At 36.2% G+C, this 19,691-nt stretch overlaps 1 protein-coding gene across 2 annotated transcripts in view; it reads right to left on the bottom strand.

Annotated features, from left to right (window-relative positions):
* Positions 1 to 19,691, bottom strand: part of NEGR1 (neuronal growth regulator 1) — an 872,018-nt gene that overhangs the window by 205,814 nt on the left and 646,513 nt on the right. For both annotated transcript variants that reach the window (XM_021097756.1, XM_021097757.1), the window contains exon 5: positions 3,459 to 3,579. In XM_021097756.1, the coding sequence (XP_020953415.1) occupies positions 3,459 to 3,579 (121 nt within the window). The remainder of the gene's footprint in view (positions 1 to 3,458; positions 3,580 to 19,691) is intronic.

Here is a 19,691-nt window from a genome sequence, read left to right as displayed (position 1 = left end):
GGGCTGAGACGCTGACAGATCTAAAATGTGCCCCGGCAGCATCTTTTAAGTGAGTGCTCTTGGACAGGCTAAGTCTCTTGTGTTCCAGTTTTGTCTTCAGTAAATTGAAGATAATAAATCATACCTCACAGTGGTCTGAAGAATAAACGGGACAGAATTTAAAGGGCTTGGAAAGTGATTTATCCTCAATATTGCTTCTTCCTTTTCTTTACATTATGTTTAATTTTGCAGATTTTTTTTATTTTAAAGTTTTCAAGCAGATTATGCTCAGTGCATGATAAATAGATTTTATAGACTGTGGAAGAACCATGGGCAGAGATAAGACCAGACATAGTCAGATACTTCCTCTTTTTTTAATTTGTTTGTGTTTCTTTGTTTCTCTTTACTTGAATGAAAATCTGGTTTTGAAGATTTTGATTTAAGAGATATGAGTTTTTATAAACACTCTCTTAACTAGAAGTGAAGAAAGTAAATTATTTCTGAATATTTTTTGTACGTCCCAAGTATAAAAGATCTCTAGGAAATAAAGCTTTTCCAAATCCTGTAAAAACTCTGCTCCACTCTGACAGAGTCTTTGACAGTCTCATGCTCTTGTTAATAGCCTTGACGTCAAGAAAAAAACTTGAAAATATACTGTGTCTGTTTCTTCTCTGTCTGGTTATCTTGATTCCATTATTTCCGTTTCTTTGTCTAAATATTTTGGGAAATTATAAGTGAGTGCTTGTATGTGTAATCATTCCTTTGCTAATGCATAAATTCCCTGCAATGATTTTACCCTGGCATTTAACACTGACACTTCAAATTATTTTTGATAGACTCTGAGGTCCTATGACCAATACTAGGTACCAGAGTAGAGGGGTTAAATCCACTGACTCTGTGCGAATATATGCAAGACTTCCTGGGTTCCTGTCACTAACTACAGACTTACGCACATTACTTAAAACGACCGTACTTTGGTTTTCCTTCAGCAAAAGGTGAGAATGATAATAGTACCTATCTTACAGGTTTGGTGAGAAAATAAAATGGATTAATGTTAAAGAACAGGTACTCATTACATAGCTTTTCTTTTTGATGAAATAAATATTTACGAGACAATGCGCTGCCCACTATGCTAAGAAGGCACTTGAAATACATATTTAAATGGCTTGAACCCTGAAGGTAGCATTGTACATCCACTGGGTGAGTATAACAACAATCATGCAGCAACCAGAATCTTTCTCCCTCTTTCTCCCTGCATATGCTCCAGTTTGCATTTCTATAACTTTGAGAGGACTTTACATCTTATAGAGGTATTTTAGAATTTGGGTGTTTCCTCAAATACAGCCCTAACAAAAGATAAATGTATACTTCACTCTGAAATGAAAATGTTTGCCTTTGACAAGTGTATTTGATTTTCACAGCTGCTAGATTTTCTCCATGTGGGTGAGTGTATGGGGGAGGGGAACTGATTGAGGAGAATCAATATATGTTTTTTAGCAGTGGTTCTAAATTCCTTTAGAAATCTAAGGAAAGCTATAGTCTATTACCCCAGTAGGAAAAAAAAAAATCACTGAAGCTATGACTGTGGGCACCAATTGGCTCTTTGCTATATTTGCTATTGGCCAAGAAAGTGGACTGGATTATTGTCACTTTTTTCTGACAATGGTTGGTGAATTTAGGAAAGGGAGAGAGAGGGAGATAGCAAAGAACACATTAGAAACCAAATGGACTTCAACAAAGGAACTCTCACTTGTGCTGCTAGGAATAATTCTATTTTTTAGCTTTTAAGAAAGGTGTGACAGTTTCAAAAGTGATTTTGAAAGGTATGTACAATAATTTAAGTTGCTTTGCAAACTGTGCTTTCTTGGGAACCAAGGATTGGGAGGGGAATGGCTTCAAGGACATTTGAATGGAAGGGAAGGTTCTGAGCAGGTGGCTTGGGGCTCTATTCTCCCCTACTGTCACACATATTACTTGTTGGGCTTCCAAATAAGATTGTATTTGTAAAAAGGGTTTCATAACTTCCAAAGGATTGAGAATCACTCTCCTAGATGTTTCTCTATATAGATTATCATAAATGGAAAACTTCCCAATGTGAATTTTCAGGACCTGAGAAAGGTTATACTGCCAGACATATAATTTTGTAGGATGGGACGAGGGTGACCACAGCCCAGTGTATCTAATTCTAGGTATATGAAAACATGGGGACTTCTGTGAAGCTGCAAAGAGGCAGATTTAGAATTAATAAAAGCATGAATTAATTAGTAAAGAACATTTGCAATTGAAGAGCCCAAATTGTAGAAGAGGTTGCATATAAAATGCCTGTACAAAATCTTAGGTAAAACTACTGTCATTTACCAAAGCAAATGAGATACTTATGGAGATATTTTTCATTGTTAAGGCTGATGTTGAAGAAGAAGATATTATCTTCCATAAATTCTCTTCTGATTATAATTTAAGAAACAAAGTACCTGGTTATGTTACGTTCTTTCTCATCTACTGTGGCAACATCTAGGTTCTTAGACATTGATTTCATGTTTTCTCTTCAGACATTTAGCCTAAATTAGTTATGAGCCATGACACAATAAACCCTATACATATATGTTGAACAGCAAGGGATTGCCAATATTTAGCATCTTTGACTGAAATAAAAAGGCAATTTCATATGGTCCAGTCTAACATTTTTTTGAATACATCCCTCCCTAGTTTTAAAGCAACAACATATGTATTATAGATAATATGCTCCCCTCTGCATTACACCTTCCATCTAATCCACAGGGGGTCCCACTCTTCTCTAATGGCCTGATAAGAGCAGCTGAAGAGGTCTGAAGGAGCCCACTGGTTGAAATCAAAAGGAAAGCCCTGTCTTCTCTTGTTCAATAGCTCTTGCCAAGGTGTTCTGAAGCTCCTCAAGGCGACAGTCACACAGAGAGGCCTTAAAATCCGATTGCTCAGTCCTTCATGTATTTTCTCCCTCTACAGCCCCCTTAGTGACAGAATACCTAAAACACAATGTTCTATAAAACAAAATGTTAAAACGTCTTGCGGGGGAGGGAGGCAAGTGAAAGGGTTGAGGCTTATTAAGGAATCCAGGCAAAGTCAGCAGCTCCAGTTGCTTTTGGAGTGCTTTCGCGGAAGCCTTGCCCAAGTCCTTTAAGAGCTGGTTTATTTCCCAAGTAAACGTGGTTGCCAGCAAAAGCAATGGTGTGCTGGTTCAGAAAGGAGGGGAAGAAATGAAGAGTATCAGTGATGGGTGATTTGCAGGCATTTCTGAGATCATATAAACCAAAGTGGACATTTCTTCTGGATGCTATTAGCTACTCATCCCTCCCACGCGGCCCTCTCCAGTTTGCCTGCCTGCGAGGAGGCTGCTGAGATTCATTCAAGCCAGTTAAAGAAATTGCTTAAAGTAAGTATCTGAAACACAAACACATTAGCTCAAAGTGCTTGAAACACAGTAATAATCACAAAGTCCTTACTTCCTCTCTCCTTTGTACCATTCAAAGGCCGGAGGCGGCACACCTGCACCTTCGCATCTTATCAATCCGCTGCGTCCAGGGACCACCGTGCCAGATTTAATTTCCTGAATCGTAGGAGCGACTGAAAAAGAAACAAAGAAAGAAAGAAACTGGTGGGTAAGTTAAAAGCAATCTCCCACGGAAATATAGCTCACACATATTTTTATTCCTTCTATATTCAAAGCAATCCTGTGCCTGATAGGCCAATGCATCACATTTTCAGTACTTTATGCTTCTAATACAAGACTAGTCATTTTCAGCTTCATTTTTCAAGTTGGACAATAGATGAATGTTCCCACGGAGTACAGAGTAAATGCAATACGTTTTGGCCTTGCTTCCTATTGGAAAAATGGCATTGTTGAGGGGAACACTTCATCTGTACTCCAGTCAAACTATACTCCAATAATAGCTCTCACTGAGTGATGGCTGGGGGCAAGTCTCTGATTTCCTCACAACATACTCTGAGCTTGATGGTATTATCCCAGTTTTACAAATGTGAAAACTGAAACTCAGAGAGGTTAAATAGTTTGTCTAAGGTCACACAGCTTTGTTGACCCAAAGACTGAGTTCTTTCCATATTCTGCCTTTTTCCCTACTCCCTATGTTTTAGCATGTTAGTGGTTTTTTGTTTTTTTGTTTTTTTTTTTTTTTTAAATGTGGCTCTTTCTACCTTGAATGCTATCCTTCCCCATTTCCACAGATTCAAAGCCCAATTTAAGGGTCGTCATCTCCATATTCTTCCCTGTTGCTCTGGCTGGAAATAGCTTTCCCTTCTCTGAGTGGTTTATGTAAGTTTTTTCACACCATACACTTTCTATCTTATAATTATATGAGTATGCCAGACTTCCTTGTGAGCTACCTGAAGGCAGGGTAAATATCTGATTTCATCTTTGCATATTTAGAGATCAAAGGACAGAGTCTGGCACAAAGCGATGCTTAAAAATCTTCCTTGTAGCATAGCCATTGCTTTTATTCATCAAATAGTTATTGAGCCATCAATACATAGCAGGCCTTTCTCAAGGTACAAGCAGTTAAACTTCCCTGACAGATTACATTTTAAATGGGTGGGGGATGCGGAGACAGACTAAAAGCAGTAAATCAATTAAGTAATTTAAAGAAAATGTTAAGCTTTTTTTTTTTGGCTTGTTTTGATTTTTGGCTGCACTGTGGCAAGTGGAAGTTCTCAGGCCGGGGATCAAACCCACACCTCAGTTGCAGCCTGAGCCACAGATGTGGCGATGCCAGATCCTTAACCCGTTGCACCTCATGGGAGCTTCCTAAATGTTAAAAAGTGATAAACAATATGGCAAAAAAGAAAATTAGTGCAAGGTAAGAGGAATTAGAGCAAGAAATGGGTTGTAATTTTTATGAAGGGTAATTGGAGTAGGACTCATTCAAAAGTTATGATTTAAACAAAGATGATGCAGAGGAGTGAGTTTGCTATGTGAATATCTGGAGAAAGAGTCTTCCCTGTGGAGGGAACAGCTTGCAGTAAAGTCTTGAGGCTGAAGCAAGGCTGGTTCACTTGAGAAATATCAAGGAGATCAGTGTGACTGAAGAGAAAGAAGGGAGAGCAGCAGGAGACGGAGTGTGATGGTAAATTTTGTGTCAATCTAACTGGGTCGCAGTGGGTCCACATATTTTCTAAACATTATTTCTGGATGATACTCTGAGAGTATTTTAAATGTGATTAGCATTTGAATAAGTGGACAGAGTAGCATACTGCCCTTACAAGGTGGGTGCACTTCAATCCATTGGAGGCCTAAATAGAAAAGGCAGAGGGAAGGAGAATTTGCCCCTTCTCTGCAAAGACTGCTTGAGCTAATTTATCAGTCTTCTGCTCTCATTGAGATTTACACAACTGCCTCCCCTGGTTCTCAGGCCTTCAGACTCAGACTGAACCACAGCTGTGACTTTCCTGGGTCTCCAGCTAGAGACAGAGTTTGTGGGACTTCTCAGTCAGCTAAGAAGTGAGCCATTTCCTCATAATATCTCTCTGTCTCTGTCTTTCTCCTGTCTTTGTCTCTCTAGGGATCATATATATATATACATATATGACACACACATGTGTATATATGATATATATCACATCTTATATATGTATATTGATCTCTATCACATTATATATGTGTATATATGAAATAGATCACATATTATGATATATATCAATATTATATATGTGTATACATGATATATATCACATATATATGTGTATACAGGTATTTGTGTGTGTGTGTGTATATATATATATATTTGATATATGTGTGTGTGTGTATGTTGTTGATATATATGTGTGTGTATGTTATTGGTTTTGTTTCTCTGTAGAATCCTAAATAATATATGGAGCCAAAGGATAGAATATCAGATATGACCTTGAGGGGCATTTTAAGGACTTGGCTTCTTCTCTAAATGAAGTGATGAACCACCACAAAGAAGGGATATAGTCTGACTTTTGTTTTAAAATTATCATATCACTCAGGCCACTGTGTTGACAGAAGACCATTGCAAGGTCAGGATGAAAGCTGTTGCTGTAAGCAAGACAAGTGATACTGGGAGCTCAGACTAGGATGGTAACACTTGAGGTAGCGAAACGTGACTGCCTTTGGGGGTATGCTGTGAAGTTGGAGCCAATAGGATTTCTTCGCAGAAGCAAAAAACAAACAAACAAAAAGAGGTCAACTTCATTTGGCTTAAATAGGTTAGAAATATCCATTGACTGACTGGCTTAACTTTTAAGTAGATGAGTTTTGAAGGGAACATTAAGAGTTGTATGCATTTGTCATTTTTTGTAACAGACTCCTTTTTAGAGTAGTTTTAAGTTCACACAAAATTGAGCAGAAGATACAGAGATTTCCCATATACTCCAGCACATGCATGACCTCTCCATTGTTAGTATCTCTTGCCGGAATGGTACATTTGTTGCAAGTGGTGAACCTACATGGAAACATCATAATGATGTTATGATGAATTTAAATCCATAATTTACATGAGAGTTCACACTTGGTATAATACAACCTATGGATTTGGACAAAAGCATAATGACATACAAAGTATTTTCACTGCACTTAAATCCTCCTATTCCTAAATTCTCCTAAACCTCCCTTTTAATTTTCACTACCCCACCACCTTTGGCAACCACTGATTTTTTAATTTCCTCCATAGTTTTGACTTTTCCAGTATGTTTTATAGTTGGGATCACATAGCATGTAGCCTTTTAAGATTGGCTTCTTTCAGCTAGTAATATGCATTTAGATTTTCTCCATGTCTTTTCATGGCTTGACAGCTCATTTCTCTCTAGCACTGAATAATTTTCCATTGTCTGTGTGTACCATAGTATATTTATCCATCCACCTACTGAAGAAATTCTTGGTTCTTCGACGCATTGATAATCATATGTAAAGCTGCTGGAAACATCTACTTTTTGTGTGGACATAAGTTTTCAACTCCTTTGAGTAAATACCAGGAAGTGACACTGTTAGATTGTATGGTAAAATTATGTTTAGTTTTGTTAGAAACTGACAAACTGTCTTCCAAACTGGCTATTCCACTTTGTGTTCCCGCCAGCAATGTATGAGAGTTCCTGTTATTCCTTGTCCTCAGTAGCATTTGGAGTTGTCAGTGTTGAAGGTTTTGGTCATTCTAATAGGTATGTAGTGGTATTTCATTGTTTTAAATTGCATTTCACTGGTGACATGGTGTAAAGAATCTTTTCATATGCTTATTCTCCATTCATATGCAGTCTTTGGCCCATTTTTTAATGAGGGTGTTTATATTATTTTTATTGTTTTAACTGTTCTTTGTATATTTTGGATAACAGTACTTTATCGGAGGTGGCTTTTGCAAATATTTCTTCTCAGTCTGTGACTTGTCTTTTCATTTTCTTAATGGCATATTTCATAGAGCCAAAACTTCTCATTTTAATGAAGTCCAGCTTATCAACTATTTCGTCCATGACTTGTGCCTTTGGTGTTGTATCTCAAAAGTTATCACCAAATTCAAGGTCATCTATATTTTCTCTTACATTACCTTCTGGTTTTATATGCATGTCTTTTTTCATTAATATTTTCTTTTCTACCAATCTTTTAAAAATTGGGCATATTTCAAATAACACTGTGGGAAAAAGTTCAATACAACAGGTACCTAGAAGATGGAAATACTAATTCATTTAGACAAATGACCTGAATAAGTGTGCACTTTGGATATATTTTAAGTTTCTTTAGAAAGCAATTAAAAAGTACAGAGTTTAATGATTTTCCAATATGCAGCAAGAATGAAAACCATAACACTCTTACAATAGAACATTGCCTTTCCTTTCAAGGCAGATTAATCATTTTTTGTTAAGGGTGATACTTCACTTTGAAATTATAGCACTTCTATTTCTCTGTGGTATTTTTACTCTTGATAGTAATAGCAAAGCTATTTTTATTCTTGATAGCTAGTGTTTGTTTTTTTGGAAAAAAAAACAATCAAATAAGTATTTTTATAAAAAATGCTTGCTAATAAGTTGGTGAAAAATAATAAAAATGTTTACCAAAAATTTCTGAAAAAGAAAATGTTATGAGCTAAATATATGCACATGTAGTGTTAGATACACACAAATACATATATTTTCTAATTCAATATAAGTAACTATTTAATAAATTTTAACTTTCTTTGTTCAGCAAAGATTCCTATCCCCTCTTACAAGGCAGTAAAATTATGAAAGATATCTAAAAATAAAAAACCACTTATTGTCAATTATTATGACACTGCTTTGCTTGTATGAGGTACAGGTAAGATTGTATTTTCACTCTTGTTCTCATAGGCTTTCATTTCTCTTTCTCTCCCTGTCACACTAAGAGGCTAAAATCTTTTATGATATCCAACTATTATTGAAGATGAAATAACATATGCAACAGGAGATCCATCACAAACTCTATTGATAACCTGGTTAGTTTAATTACTCTCTTGTTTGTCAAGGGGGCCATGACTCATTACAAACAAAACCATGAAATCTGGAACATTGCCTGAAAACCTAGGCGTAATGAACTGAAATAAAAATCTAATTTGTCATTAAAAGGCTTTTATGCAGTGCACTGTGCATATGGCTTAGCACTAGGTAACCACACAAGTTAAAGGGACATGACTGTGTTGTCTAGGGGGTTCACGAGCTGCTGTGATGGACACTGAGAATGGAGAGATACCTAAAATGTCATACGGAAGCCTCAATAAAGAACAAAAGTGGGATTAATATGGTGAATAAGAAAAAGTCCTAAGAGCATTTTATGTGTTAGAGAATTAAAGGGCTACAAGCTCTGAGTAATCAATATGGAGATGGGAGTCTTAAGTAGATTTCATTTTGAGGCTAAAATTATAAACTTGAACTTGAAGGCTATATTGATTTTTCTTGGGGACATGAATGAACCCTTATGCATATTATTCTACCTCTTTTGAGAATATTTAAGAGGAAGAGGATTCATCGACTTTATTCTTCATTCCTTCATCAGTTCAACAAATATTTTTATTGGGGACCAAGTTAATGAAAAAATAACATTCCTGACCTCAAAGGGCTAATATTCTTGGAAAAGAGAGAGAAAAAGAGAGAGAGAGTGAGAGAGAGTATGTGTATACATGCATGTGCAAACAGTAACAGTAAATAAATGGGATCCATATGAACCAAGATAGACAATGAGCAGGATAAAAGAAAAACAAATGAAAGGTGGGTTACTTTAAATAGGGTGGCCACAGAGCTCCTTATTGATAAGGCAGTAATCAAGCAGAGAATTAAATGATATGAGGAAAGTAATCATGCAGTTATCTGTAGGAAGTTAATAGAGGAGACAGAAAAGTTAAAGGCCCTGAGTTGAGAGTTCTGAGGTAGAAACATACTTAACAAGTCTGAGGAGCAGGAAGATGGTCATTGTGGCTTGAACATAAGTGAGAGGAAAAAAACAATAAAAACAAAAGGTTATGTAGGCAGCTGGAACTCAGATTCAGAGGGTCTGGTAGCCCATGTTGAATGTCTTTGAATTTTAATTCAAGAAGATGAGGTTTTGTAGATTTTGATCAGAGGAGCCACATGGTTTGATCAATATTTTATACAGACTTTTTGGCCACTGTGTGGGACATGGTTTGCAGAGGCAGGAGGGGAAACAGTAGGCTATTGTGGTAATCTTTAGAATGATGAGAAAATCATTGGCCAATCCATATAAAGGCAGGAATTGAGAGAAAATTTAATTAAATAGATCATTGGTCACACTGGATCTGAGTCAACTCATTTTAGTTAACTGGCAGTAAGAAGACATTTTCAGTGAAATTCCAAGTTTACACCATTTTGAACCCTATTACTTTGTATGAGTAAAAGAGTTCTATGGCTACTGAAAGATCTGATTAAACCCAAGCGATCTGTTTTCTAGAGCCCATCTCAGAGACTGTGATGCCCTGGTAAGAATTTCTTAAAGTGTAGAGCTTTTCCCAAACTTATGAGACCACAGAGTTGCAGAAAATTTTATGTTGTAGGTCTTATGGCCCTAATATTGCTCAAGGCATATTCTGGGTATGTTGGACAGTTAGGCTAGTAGAAGTCTGAGGTCTAGTCCACATCATATGTTATGTCATACATGAATTTTCAGGTTAACAATCATCATTGATTCAACAGGCTTCTATGTGCTCATGAACTATAATGTACTAATGAATATTATGTGAAGAGAAGGCCTCACTTACTTGTATCAGAAGGATACGATCACTTGTTTGCCAGAAATATCTACCTCGCAACAGTTAGGACTAATTAAATCTCCAACTGGAGTTGTAACAGTGAATTTTAAGTATGCTTGGTTAAGTTGTACAAAACATTCATTTTCCACTAAAACGTTCCATATTTTAGGAAAGCATATCGGGGCCCTTCCTCAAAAGACAATCAAATGGTAAAACCTGAGTGGTTGCTCCCAAAGCCTATTTCTTTCACCATCACACTCCATTGCACTGTGAATTTTGGTACTGGCCTGGCAGTGTAAGATGTTATTACTGGAAATAGGAGAGTAAATATGTGCATCTACGTTCATATTTATTTCTGGAATTGCTTTTCTTTCCATGAAGGTAGTTTTTTGTTCTACTGAGATGTAATTTCTTTTAATTACACCAAAGCAGCAAAGAAGGTGATTACTTGGACCCCTCAAATTCATAAGTACAATGGCATCCTTTGGAATAGACTGATTTATGTGCGATGCTGAAGTTTCGGTATTCTGCCCTTCTGTCAAATTGTACATAGCTGTGAGCTGAAGCAATTGCACAGTGAAAAAAAAATCAATTTCAGAGGAATGATATTAGACAGATGTGGGGAACAGCAAAGAACAGATGTTGGGGAAGGCCAGCAGTGAAAGGGTCAAGAAAGAGGTATTTAACACCTGTGTGATTAGATGCTCATAAAAAAGGAGTCTTCCCTTTTCATTTACTCAGTTGGATTATTTCCTTTCATTGTTTAGCCAGTCATTTCAGGATGAAGATAATTAAAGGTTCTTCATCCAAAACACCAGGCTCCGCAGGTGCAAGCAGCAGAACCTCTGCACTTGGCATCCAACAAGCCTAATCAAGATTCAAGTTGTCTTAGTTACATGACAGTAGCCACAAAGACCTTCTTCCTCTCTTGCCATCCTCCATGGGAGCTTTGGTTTTGTGCATTCTTATGAGTGAATCGGAGAATCACTTTAATAGCCTTAGCAAATTGAAGTAGTTTCAGCAAAACTTTAGAACTTCAATGGCAAAAGAATTTGACTACCACCCTAACTCCTCAAAATGATGGACAATGATAAAGGTGCTATGTTAAATAATTAAAATAATAAGAGTGAGGAATATAAATGAGAAGTAAATCATGAAGAAATCCATCCCATGGAAATCGCATAGGAAAACACTGTGGTAAATAAGCATGCTGACCTTGGTCTAGATTCTGAAACTTGTGAGCTACACCAAGGCAGCCTTTGAAAAACAAAACTTAAGGTTTCCAGTACCTACCAGAGAATATATCATATAGGATGTACTCCATACATTATTGTTACAGATGAGGATGATGATAGTTGAAAATTTTCTTCCTTGAAGATAGGTTGCAACATAGAATGAGGAATATGTGAAACTCTTTCCAAGGTTGTCATAGATCTCACACAAATGGATCACAAGGTCAATAAACCCTTTCCATGAAGCAAGAATGTTCTTACCTTGTAGACCAATTTGATTTTAAAGAAAGCTAAGAATTTCATGTTGTTGCTAAGAAAAAATTTTCAAAAATAATCTACTCAGATGTTTAAGTCAAACTACTGAAATTTATTTGAATCATAATTTTCATGACATAAAGGACTTTCACATGAATTACACCTCTGGTCAGCTTTCACAGGGAATGAAAATAATCCAGCTTGTAATGTACTTCCTGCCTCCCCAAGACCTTAAATATTTACATGGTGGCAAAATAGTGTAGTAAAAAGACCTTGCTTTGCAGTCAAGTAAAAGTAGTTCTAACAATCACTGTCTGAATTACTCAACCCTTCTAAACTCCAGTTTTTGCATCTATAAAGTAAATAGTGCCTACTTTATAGGATTACTGTGTAGACAACATAAAACCCTTCAGGGAAAGTGCTTACCCTAGTGTTTTGCACTGAGTTAGCAGTCAATAAAAACTTTACCTATTACTAAACAGGAATTATTACAAGTAAATAGGCTATCACATCTATGTTCCCATTAAGAGCACGGAAACATTATAAAATATGGATAGAAAAGGAAACTGAATTTTTTTTTTTAATTGATTGCCTTGGTACTGCAAGCATGTGACTAATTTAATTCAAAGGTATATTAGTATAACACTTTTTACTCTCCCAGAATTCCATCAATATCCTGCCCTTTTAGTACAGTAAATCAAGAACATTTTTTTCATTAAGGCATTTTTGGTGGACCTTGTCTTATATTTCATTGATCAAGAAGTAAGAGGCTTTGATTCAACACTGTGGTAGGACATGAAAAGAGTATGGAGGGAGCGCCTACTGAGGTGCAGTGGTGTAAGAATCTGACTGTAATTTGATACAGATTGCATTGAATCTGTAGATTGCCTTGGGTATTATAGTCATTTTGATAATATTGACTCTTCCAATCCAAGAGCATGGTATGCCTTTCCATTTGTTTGTGTCATCTTTGATTTCTTTCATAAGCATCTTATACTTTTCAGAATACAGGTCTTTTGTCTCTTTAGGTAGGTTATTCCTAAGCATTTTATTCTTTTTGATGTGTTGGTAAATAGGATTGCTTCCCCAATTTCTCTCTCTGATCTTTCATTGTTAGTATATAGAAATGCAGTTGATTCTGTATATTAATTTTGTATCCTGCGAGTTTGCCAAATTCACTGATGAGCTCTAAAAGTTTTCTGGTAGAGTTTTTAGGATTCTCTAAAATACCACAGGTATGGTATCATGTCATCTGCAAATAGGTGATAGTTTTACTTCTTCCTTTCCAGTTTGGATTCCTTTTATCTCTTTTACTTCTCTGATTGCTGCTAGGACTTCCAAAACTATGTTGAGTAGTAGTGGCGAGAGTGGACATCCTTGCCTTGTTCCTTGTTTCAGCTTTCACCATTAAGAATGATGTTAGCTGTGGGTTTGTCGTATATGGCCTTTATTATGTTGAGGTAGGTTCCCTCTATGCCCACTTTCTGAAAGGTTTTTCTCAGAAATGGGTGTTGCATCTATTGAGAGGATCATATGGTTTTTATTCTTCAGTTTGTTAATGTGGTGTATCACACTGATTGATTTGCAGATATTGAAGAATCCTTGCATCCCTGGGATAAATCCCACTGAACATGATGTACAATCTTTTTAATGTATCGTTGGATTTGGTTTGCCAGTATTTTGTTGAAGATTTTTGCATCTATGTTCATCAGTGAAATAGGCCTGTAATTTTCTTTTTTTGTGTATCTTTGTCTGGTTTTGGTATCAGGGTAATGGTGGCCTCAGAGAATGAGTTTGGGAGTGTTCTTTCCTCTGCAATTTTTTGGATAGTTTCAGAAGGAGAGGTGTTAGCTCTTCTCTAAATGTTTGATAGAATTCACCTGTGAAGCCATCTGGTCCTGGACTTTTGTTTGTTGGAAGTTTTTTTTTTTTTTTTGTCTTTTTTTTTTTGTCTTTTTGTCTTTGTTGTTGTTGTTGTTGTTGTTATTGTTGCTATTTCTTGGGCCGCTCCCACGGCATATGGAGGTTCCCAGGCTAGGGGTCTAATCGGAGCTGTAGCCACCGGCCTACGCCAGAGCCACAGCAACGCGGGATCCGAGCCGCATCTGCAACCTACACCACAGCTCACGGCAACGCCGGATCGTTAACCCACTGAGCAAGGGCAGGGACCGAACCCGCAACCTCATGGTTCCTAGTGGGATTCATTAACCACTGCGCCACGACGGGAACTCCAAGTTGGAAATTTTTTAATCACAGTTTCAATTTCAGTTCCTGTGATTGGTTCATTCATTTTTTCTATTTCATCTTGGTTAGTCTTGGAAGATTGTACTTTTCTAAGAATTTGTCCATTTCTTCTAGGTTTTCCATTTTATTGGCGTATAGTTGTATATAGTAGTCTCATGATCCTTTGAATTTCTGTGATGTCCATTGTTACTTCTCCTTTTCCATTTCTAATTTGATTGATTTGAATCCTCTCTCTTTTTTTCTTGATAAGTCTGGATAAGGGTTTATCAATTTTGTTGATCTTTTCAAAGAACCAGCTTTTCATTTCATTGATGTTTTCTATGGTTTTCTTCATTTCTATTTCATTGATCTTTCTCTGATCTTTATGAGTTCTTTCCTTCTACTAACTTTAGGTCTTGTCTGTTCTTCTCTCTCTAGCTGCTTGAGATGTAAAGTTAGGTTGTTTATTTCAGCTTTTTCTTATTTCCTGAGGTAGGCTTGTATTGCTATAAACTTTCCTCTTAGAACTGCTTTTGCTGCATCACATAGGTTTTGGAGCATCATATCCTTATTGTTATTTGCTTCTAGGTATTTTTTAATTTCCTTTTTGATTTCTTCAGTGATCCATTGGTTGTTTAGTAGCATGCTGTTTAGTCTCCATGTATTTGTGTTTTTTGCAGGTATTGTCTTGTTGCTGATGTCCAGTCGTATAGCGTTGTGGTCAGAAAAGATGCTTGATGTGATTTCAATTTTCTTAAAGTTACCAAGGTTTGATTTGTAGCCCAGGATGTGATCAATCTTAGAGAATATTCCATGTGCACTTCAGAAGAATGTGTATTCTCTTGCCTTTGGATGGAATGCCCTATAAATATCTATTAAGTCCATCTGGTCTAATGCTTCATTCAGGGACTGTTTCCTTATTGATTTTCTGTCTGGATGATCTGTCCACTGCTGTAAGTGGGGACTTGAACAACTATTTTAAAGTTTGTCTGAGAGCACAAAAGACCCAGAATAGCCAAAGACATCCTGAAAAACAAAAATGGAGCTGGAAGAATCAGGCTCCTGGACTTCAGACTATACTACAAAGCTACAGTCATCAAAACTATATGGTACTGGCACAAAGACAGAAATATAGATCAGTGGAACAGGAAAGAAAGCCCAGAATTAAACCCACACACCTAGAGTCAACTAATCTATGACAAAGGAGGCAAGAATATACAATGGAGAAAAGACAGCCTGTTCAATAAGTGGTGCTGGGAAAACTGGACAACTACATGTAAAAGAATGAAATTAGATCACTTCCTAACAGCATAGACAAAAATAAACTCAAAGTGGGTTAAAGGCCTAGATATAAGACCAGATACTATAAAACTCTTAGAGGAAAACATAGGCCAAACACTTTCCGACATAAATGACAGCAACATCTTCTCAGATCCACCTCTTAGAGTAATGACAGTAAAAACAAAAATAAACAAATGGGACTTAATTAAACTTAAAAGTTTCTGCACAGCAAAGGAAACCCTAAACAAAATGAAAAGACAACCCACATAATGGAAGAAAATCTTTGCAAATGATTTGACTGACAAGGGATTAATCTCCAAAATTTATAAACACCTCCTACCATTCAATACAAAAAAAAAAAAAAAAAAACAAAAAAAAACAAAAAAAAAACAACCCATCAAAAAATGGGCAAAAGATATAAACAGACAGTTCTCCAAAGAAGACATAAAGATGTCCAAAAAAAACATGAAAAGATGTTGAACATCACTAACTACTAGAGAAATGCAAATCAAAACCACTATGAGGTACCACCTTACACTGGCCAGAATGGCTGTCATCAAAAAGTCTACAAACAATAAGTGCTGGAGAGGGGGTGGAGAAAAAGGAACCATTGTTGGTGGGAATGTAAATTGGTGCAACCAATGTGGAAAATAGTATGGAGATTTCTCAGAAAACTAAAACTAGAACTACCATTTGATCCAGCAATCCCACTCCAGGGCATCTATCCAGAGAAAACCATGGCTTAAAAAGGCACATGTACTCCAATGTTCATTGCAGCACTATATACAATAGCCAAGTCATGGAAACAACATAAGTGTCCATCAACAGGAGTGGATAAAGAAGATGTGGTACATATACACAATGGAATATTACTCAGCCATTAAAAGGAAAGAAATAACAGCATTTTTAGCAACATGGATGGACCTAGAAATTATCATGCTAAGTGAAGTTACCAATGTGAGACACCAACATCAAATCCTATCACTTACATGTGGAATCTAAAAAAAGGACACAATGAACTTCTTTGCAGAACAGATACTGACTCACAGTCTTTGAAAAACATGGTTTCCAAATGAGACATTTTGGGGGTAGGAGGATGCAGTGAGGGTTTGGGATGGAAATACTGTAAAATTTGGTTGTGATGATTGTTGTACACCTATAAATGTAATAAAGTTCATTAAGTAATTAAAAATAAAAATAGAAATGCAAGTAATTTTTTTTTTTAAAAGAATCCGACTGCAGTGTCTCGGATTGCTGTGAAGGCACGTGTTCAATCCTTGGCCTGACATAGTGGGTTAAAGGATCTGGCATTGCTTAGGTCACATCTATGACTTGGATTCAGCCCCTGGCCTGGGTACTTCCATATGCCATGGATCTGGCCATTAAAAAAAAAGTGTATGGAACACAGGGTGTCCCTTCTAGAAAAATGTGCAGTTGTGGGACAGACATCATATGTTAGGGCACATGCTAGATCAATCTTAAGTTAAGCCTATGATTCTGTTAAGAATATGCTGAAATCATTTTCTCTTTCACAAGAATGACAATGATAAGAATTCTACATGTAAACTGGACTTCAGTATTCAATATCCATCATGACAGTGTACTAAACTGTGAACTCTGATCCCCTTATGTTCACATAGGTGTGTAAAAAAGGAAAATATTTTGTAAAAATATTCAGAGCTAAAGTATAGAACTGCATATGAAGTCTGATTTTAGGGGCTTTGGTGACCTAGCACCATCCCCCTGAGCCCTCAAAGAAAAATTTGTGCATTGTTTAAAATTACGGCATAAGAGATTCTTTCCTTAAACTCATGGTTTAACACTATTATAATATTTAACCCTCTCATGGGAGTTAAATATCTAAACTTTTTATTAGTCATGTATCTTGTGGTATGAATTAGCTGATACTGTGTTGATGAGTGTGCATCTGTGAGAAGCTGTATAAGGATGCATAAGTTATTCTTGATTCATGAACAAGTAGAGAAAAGACAGGCAAGAAAGTGTTATGTGATGAGGAGCTTGTTGGTGATTAGGCAGAATTCATTCACATCATGCTTTTGGCAAGGGTCAGCACTACTGAAATTACAGCTTGAAGTGGCTGTCCCCTATAGTCAGCAGTGCTCACTCCAGTGATGCATCCACTGTAAAATATGCCTGAGATTTATTGGGCCACCAGCTGTATCAATAGGAATTAAATGGTTCACTGTTTTCCTAGCTGTTCGCAAAACTTTCTTTCTTTAGACTTTATTCAGGATTTGCTCTCTTCTTTGTTGTTGGTCATGCTGAATTATAGCTGTATGTGATTGATTTGGATACACTGTACAAGTTTGTGAGAATGGTGAAGTTGGGAATTCTACCCAAGCATCTCTATTCTCAGCAGGAACAATCTTGTAACAAAAGTTGCCCATCCATACAAACCCTCAAATTCTTCAACATTTGAGTGCAATTCTTTTCATATTGAAGCCATTATACATTTCTGGATATAAAAATTATTTTTTAGTGAATCCCCCTAAAATAAAGATTAGAAGAATTCAGATGCTTTCTTTAGATTACCTGTAAAACATGAAAATATTCTTGGGACTATTTTTCTCATGGAGAAAATTTTCTAGTTGTATTAATCAGTCAGGATATGTTGTTTAAGCTTCTATTATATTTATTGTCATGTTTTAAGTCACAGTATATTTTTAAAGCTTAATATTGATCTCTCAGAATGTGAATAAACTACACTTACATAAATTTAAGATTTTTGCAGTCAATCAATGTGAAAAAAAAATGTTAGCAATAAAGACATACTTGGTAATACATGGGGATAGCATTGGTGGAAACTTTCCTTAGGCTAATTATTAATCTGATCATGTTTCTCTCTGGCCTCAGGGCCAGCTTCCTCCTAGGACCTACTGGTAAATCTGAAGGCACCAGGGAATCTTTGGCTGGTATGACTTGTGCCCTCAGCAGAATAATCACTGGATCAGATTTCTTAGTTGACTGAATGGTTTATTATTTCTCCTTTTTCTGTGGTCTTCAATAATCTTAAAATAGCACATTTAAAAAGTTGATTAAAATTCAGTTATTAAAATTGTTTAATTCTGAGAAATGAATAATTCATATTGCTAATATATTCAAAGAATTACTTTCCAAACACACTGTCTTAGAGAAGGAGAAAAGAATGCCTTTGAGTAGCTAGGGGGGGAAAAAAGGGAAATTAAAAAAAATAAGATTTATGTTACAGAAATTCAGTTGTAAACTACTGATTTCTCCCTGTGCACTGCCCTTAAATGCATGAGGGAGAATGGAAGTCTAGCAAGATTATAGGAAATATGTTAAGTGAATGATATTTTGCAAAACTATATAGGCAAAGCTTCTCTAGTAAGAATATGAACATTCAACTGAACCACTTCTACCTTTCCATTTATTTTGAGGTGTCAATCAGCTGTGTGCTTAGACCTGTATCATGATTCAAAGAGTAAAGCCACAGAGGTCATGACTGTGAATGGATGTGCTTTCTCCATAGACTTGCTATGGACTTATGAACAAGGAGAAAAACAACCTAGCAGGAAGTGGTACTAGTTGTAGGATTAAAAGGTAATTTTTTCTTCCGATTTGAAAAACAGAATTTTGGACACTTCTATTTATGGAGAATGAAAGCTAAATCAGAACACACACAGTAAGTAGTAACTAAGACCAAAAAGAAAAAGAAGACATAAAGTGGGAGAGACATTTTACCTACAAATGTGTATCTTAAAGAAATTGAAAGCTGTAGAAGAGGTGGTAGAAAAACTGTAATTTTCAGAAACAATAGTATGGGTTTATTTGGGACTAAGATCTTTTACAAGGGGAAAAAATGTCATCCTTCTTAAAATGATTAAATAAAAAGTGGTTTGAGAAAACTCTGCCTAACAGCAAAGGCAATTTGACAACTGATGGGTTTGTCAGGAAAGGAGAAGTCTGACTAACAAATAGGAAATTCCATGTCAGCAACAGCAGCGCATGAATAAATTATTAGAGAAAACGTTTGGGCTCTTTCCTCTTCTCCTCAGAAATAAAAAATATATATATGCAGCTGATACCCTCCTTATAATCTCAATCTTATTTAGTGCCCCTTAAGTCAAAATCATTAGATTCCTCTCTATTTACTGCTCTCATCCTGCAAAGCTTATCTATGCATTTGATGAGTAGTTACTATTACCAGTTCATCAATGTCATTACACAACATTTCCAAGTCTTGAGAGATTATAATTTTGTAGGTTCTTCCTTTAAAAATGCATCTTACCAGTCCTCACAAGCCCATAACTATCATGTGGGTGCAAGCTAACATTACTTCTTATTTGAAATAATTGTAAGTCTCCTAACTGGAACCCTGGTTCTGCCCTTGCTCTCTCCATAGGCCATTCTCAGTATAGCTTATGTTTTTTTCATCCCTTTATACTTAAATGAATATATATGTATATACAATACATAATATATTATTAATATAAATAAATACATGTTTAGTATATTTATTATTTATAAA

The sequence above is a fragment of the Sus scrofa genome, chromosome 6, assembly GCF_000003025.6.
Source record: "Sus scrofa isolate TJ Tabasco breed Duroc chromosome 6, Sscrofa11.1, whole genome shotgun sequence".
In the NCBI taxonomy this organism is placed as follows: Eukaryota; Metazoa; Chordata; class Mammalia; order Artiodactyla; family Suidae; genus Sus; species Sus scrofa.
This window is presented reverse-complemented; position numbering and strand designations above follow the sequence as displayed.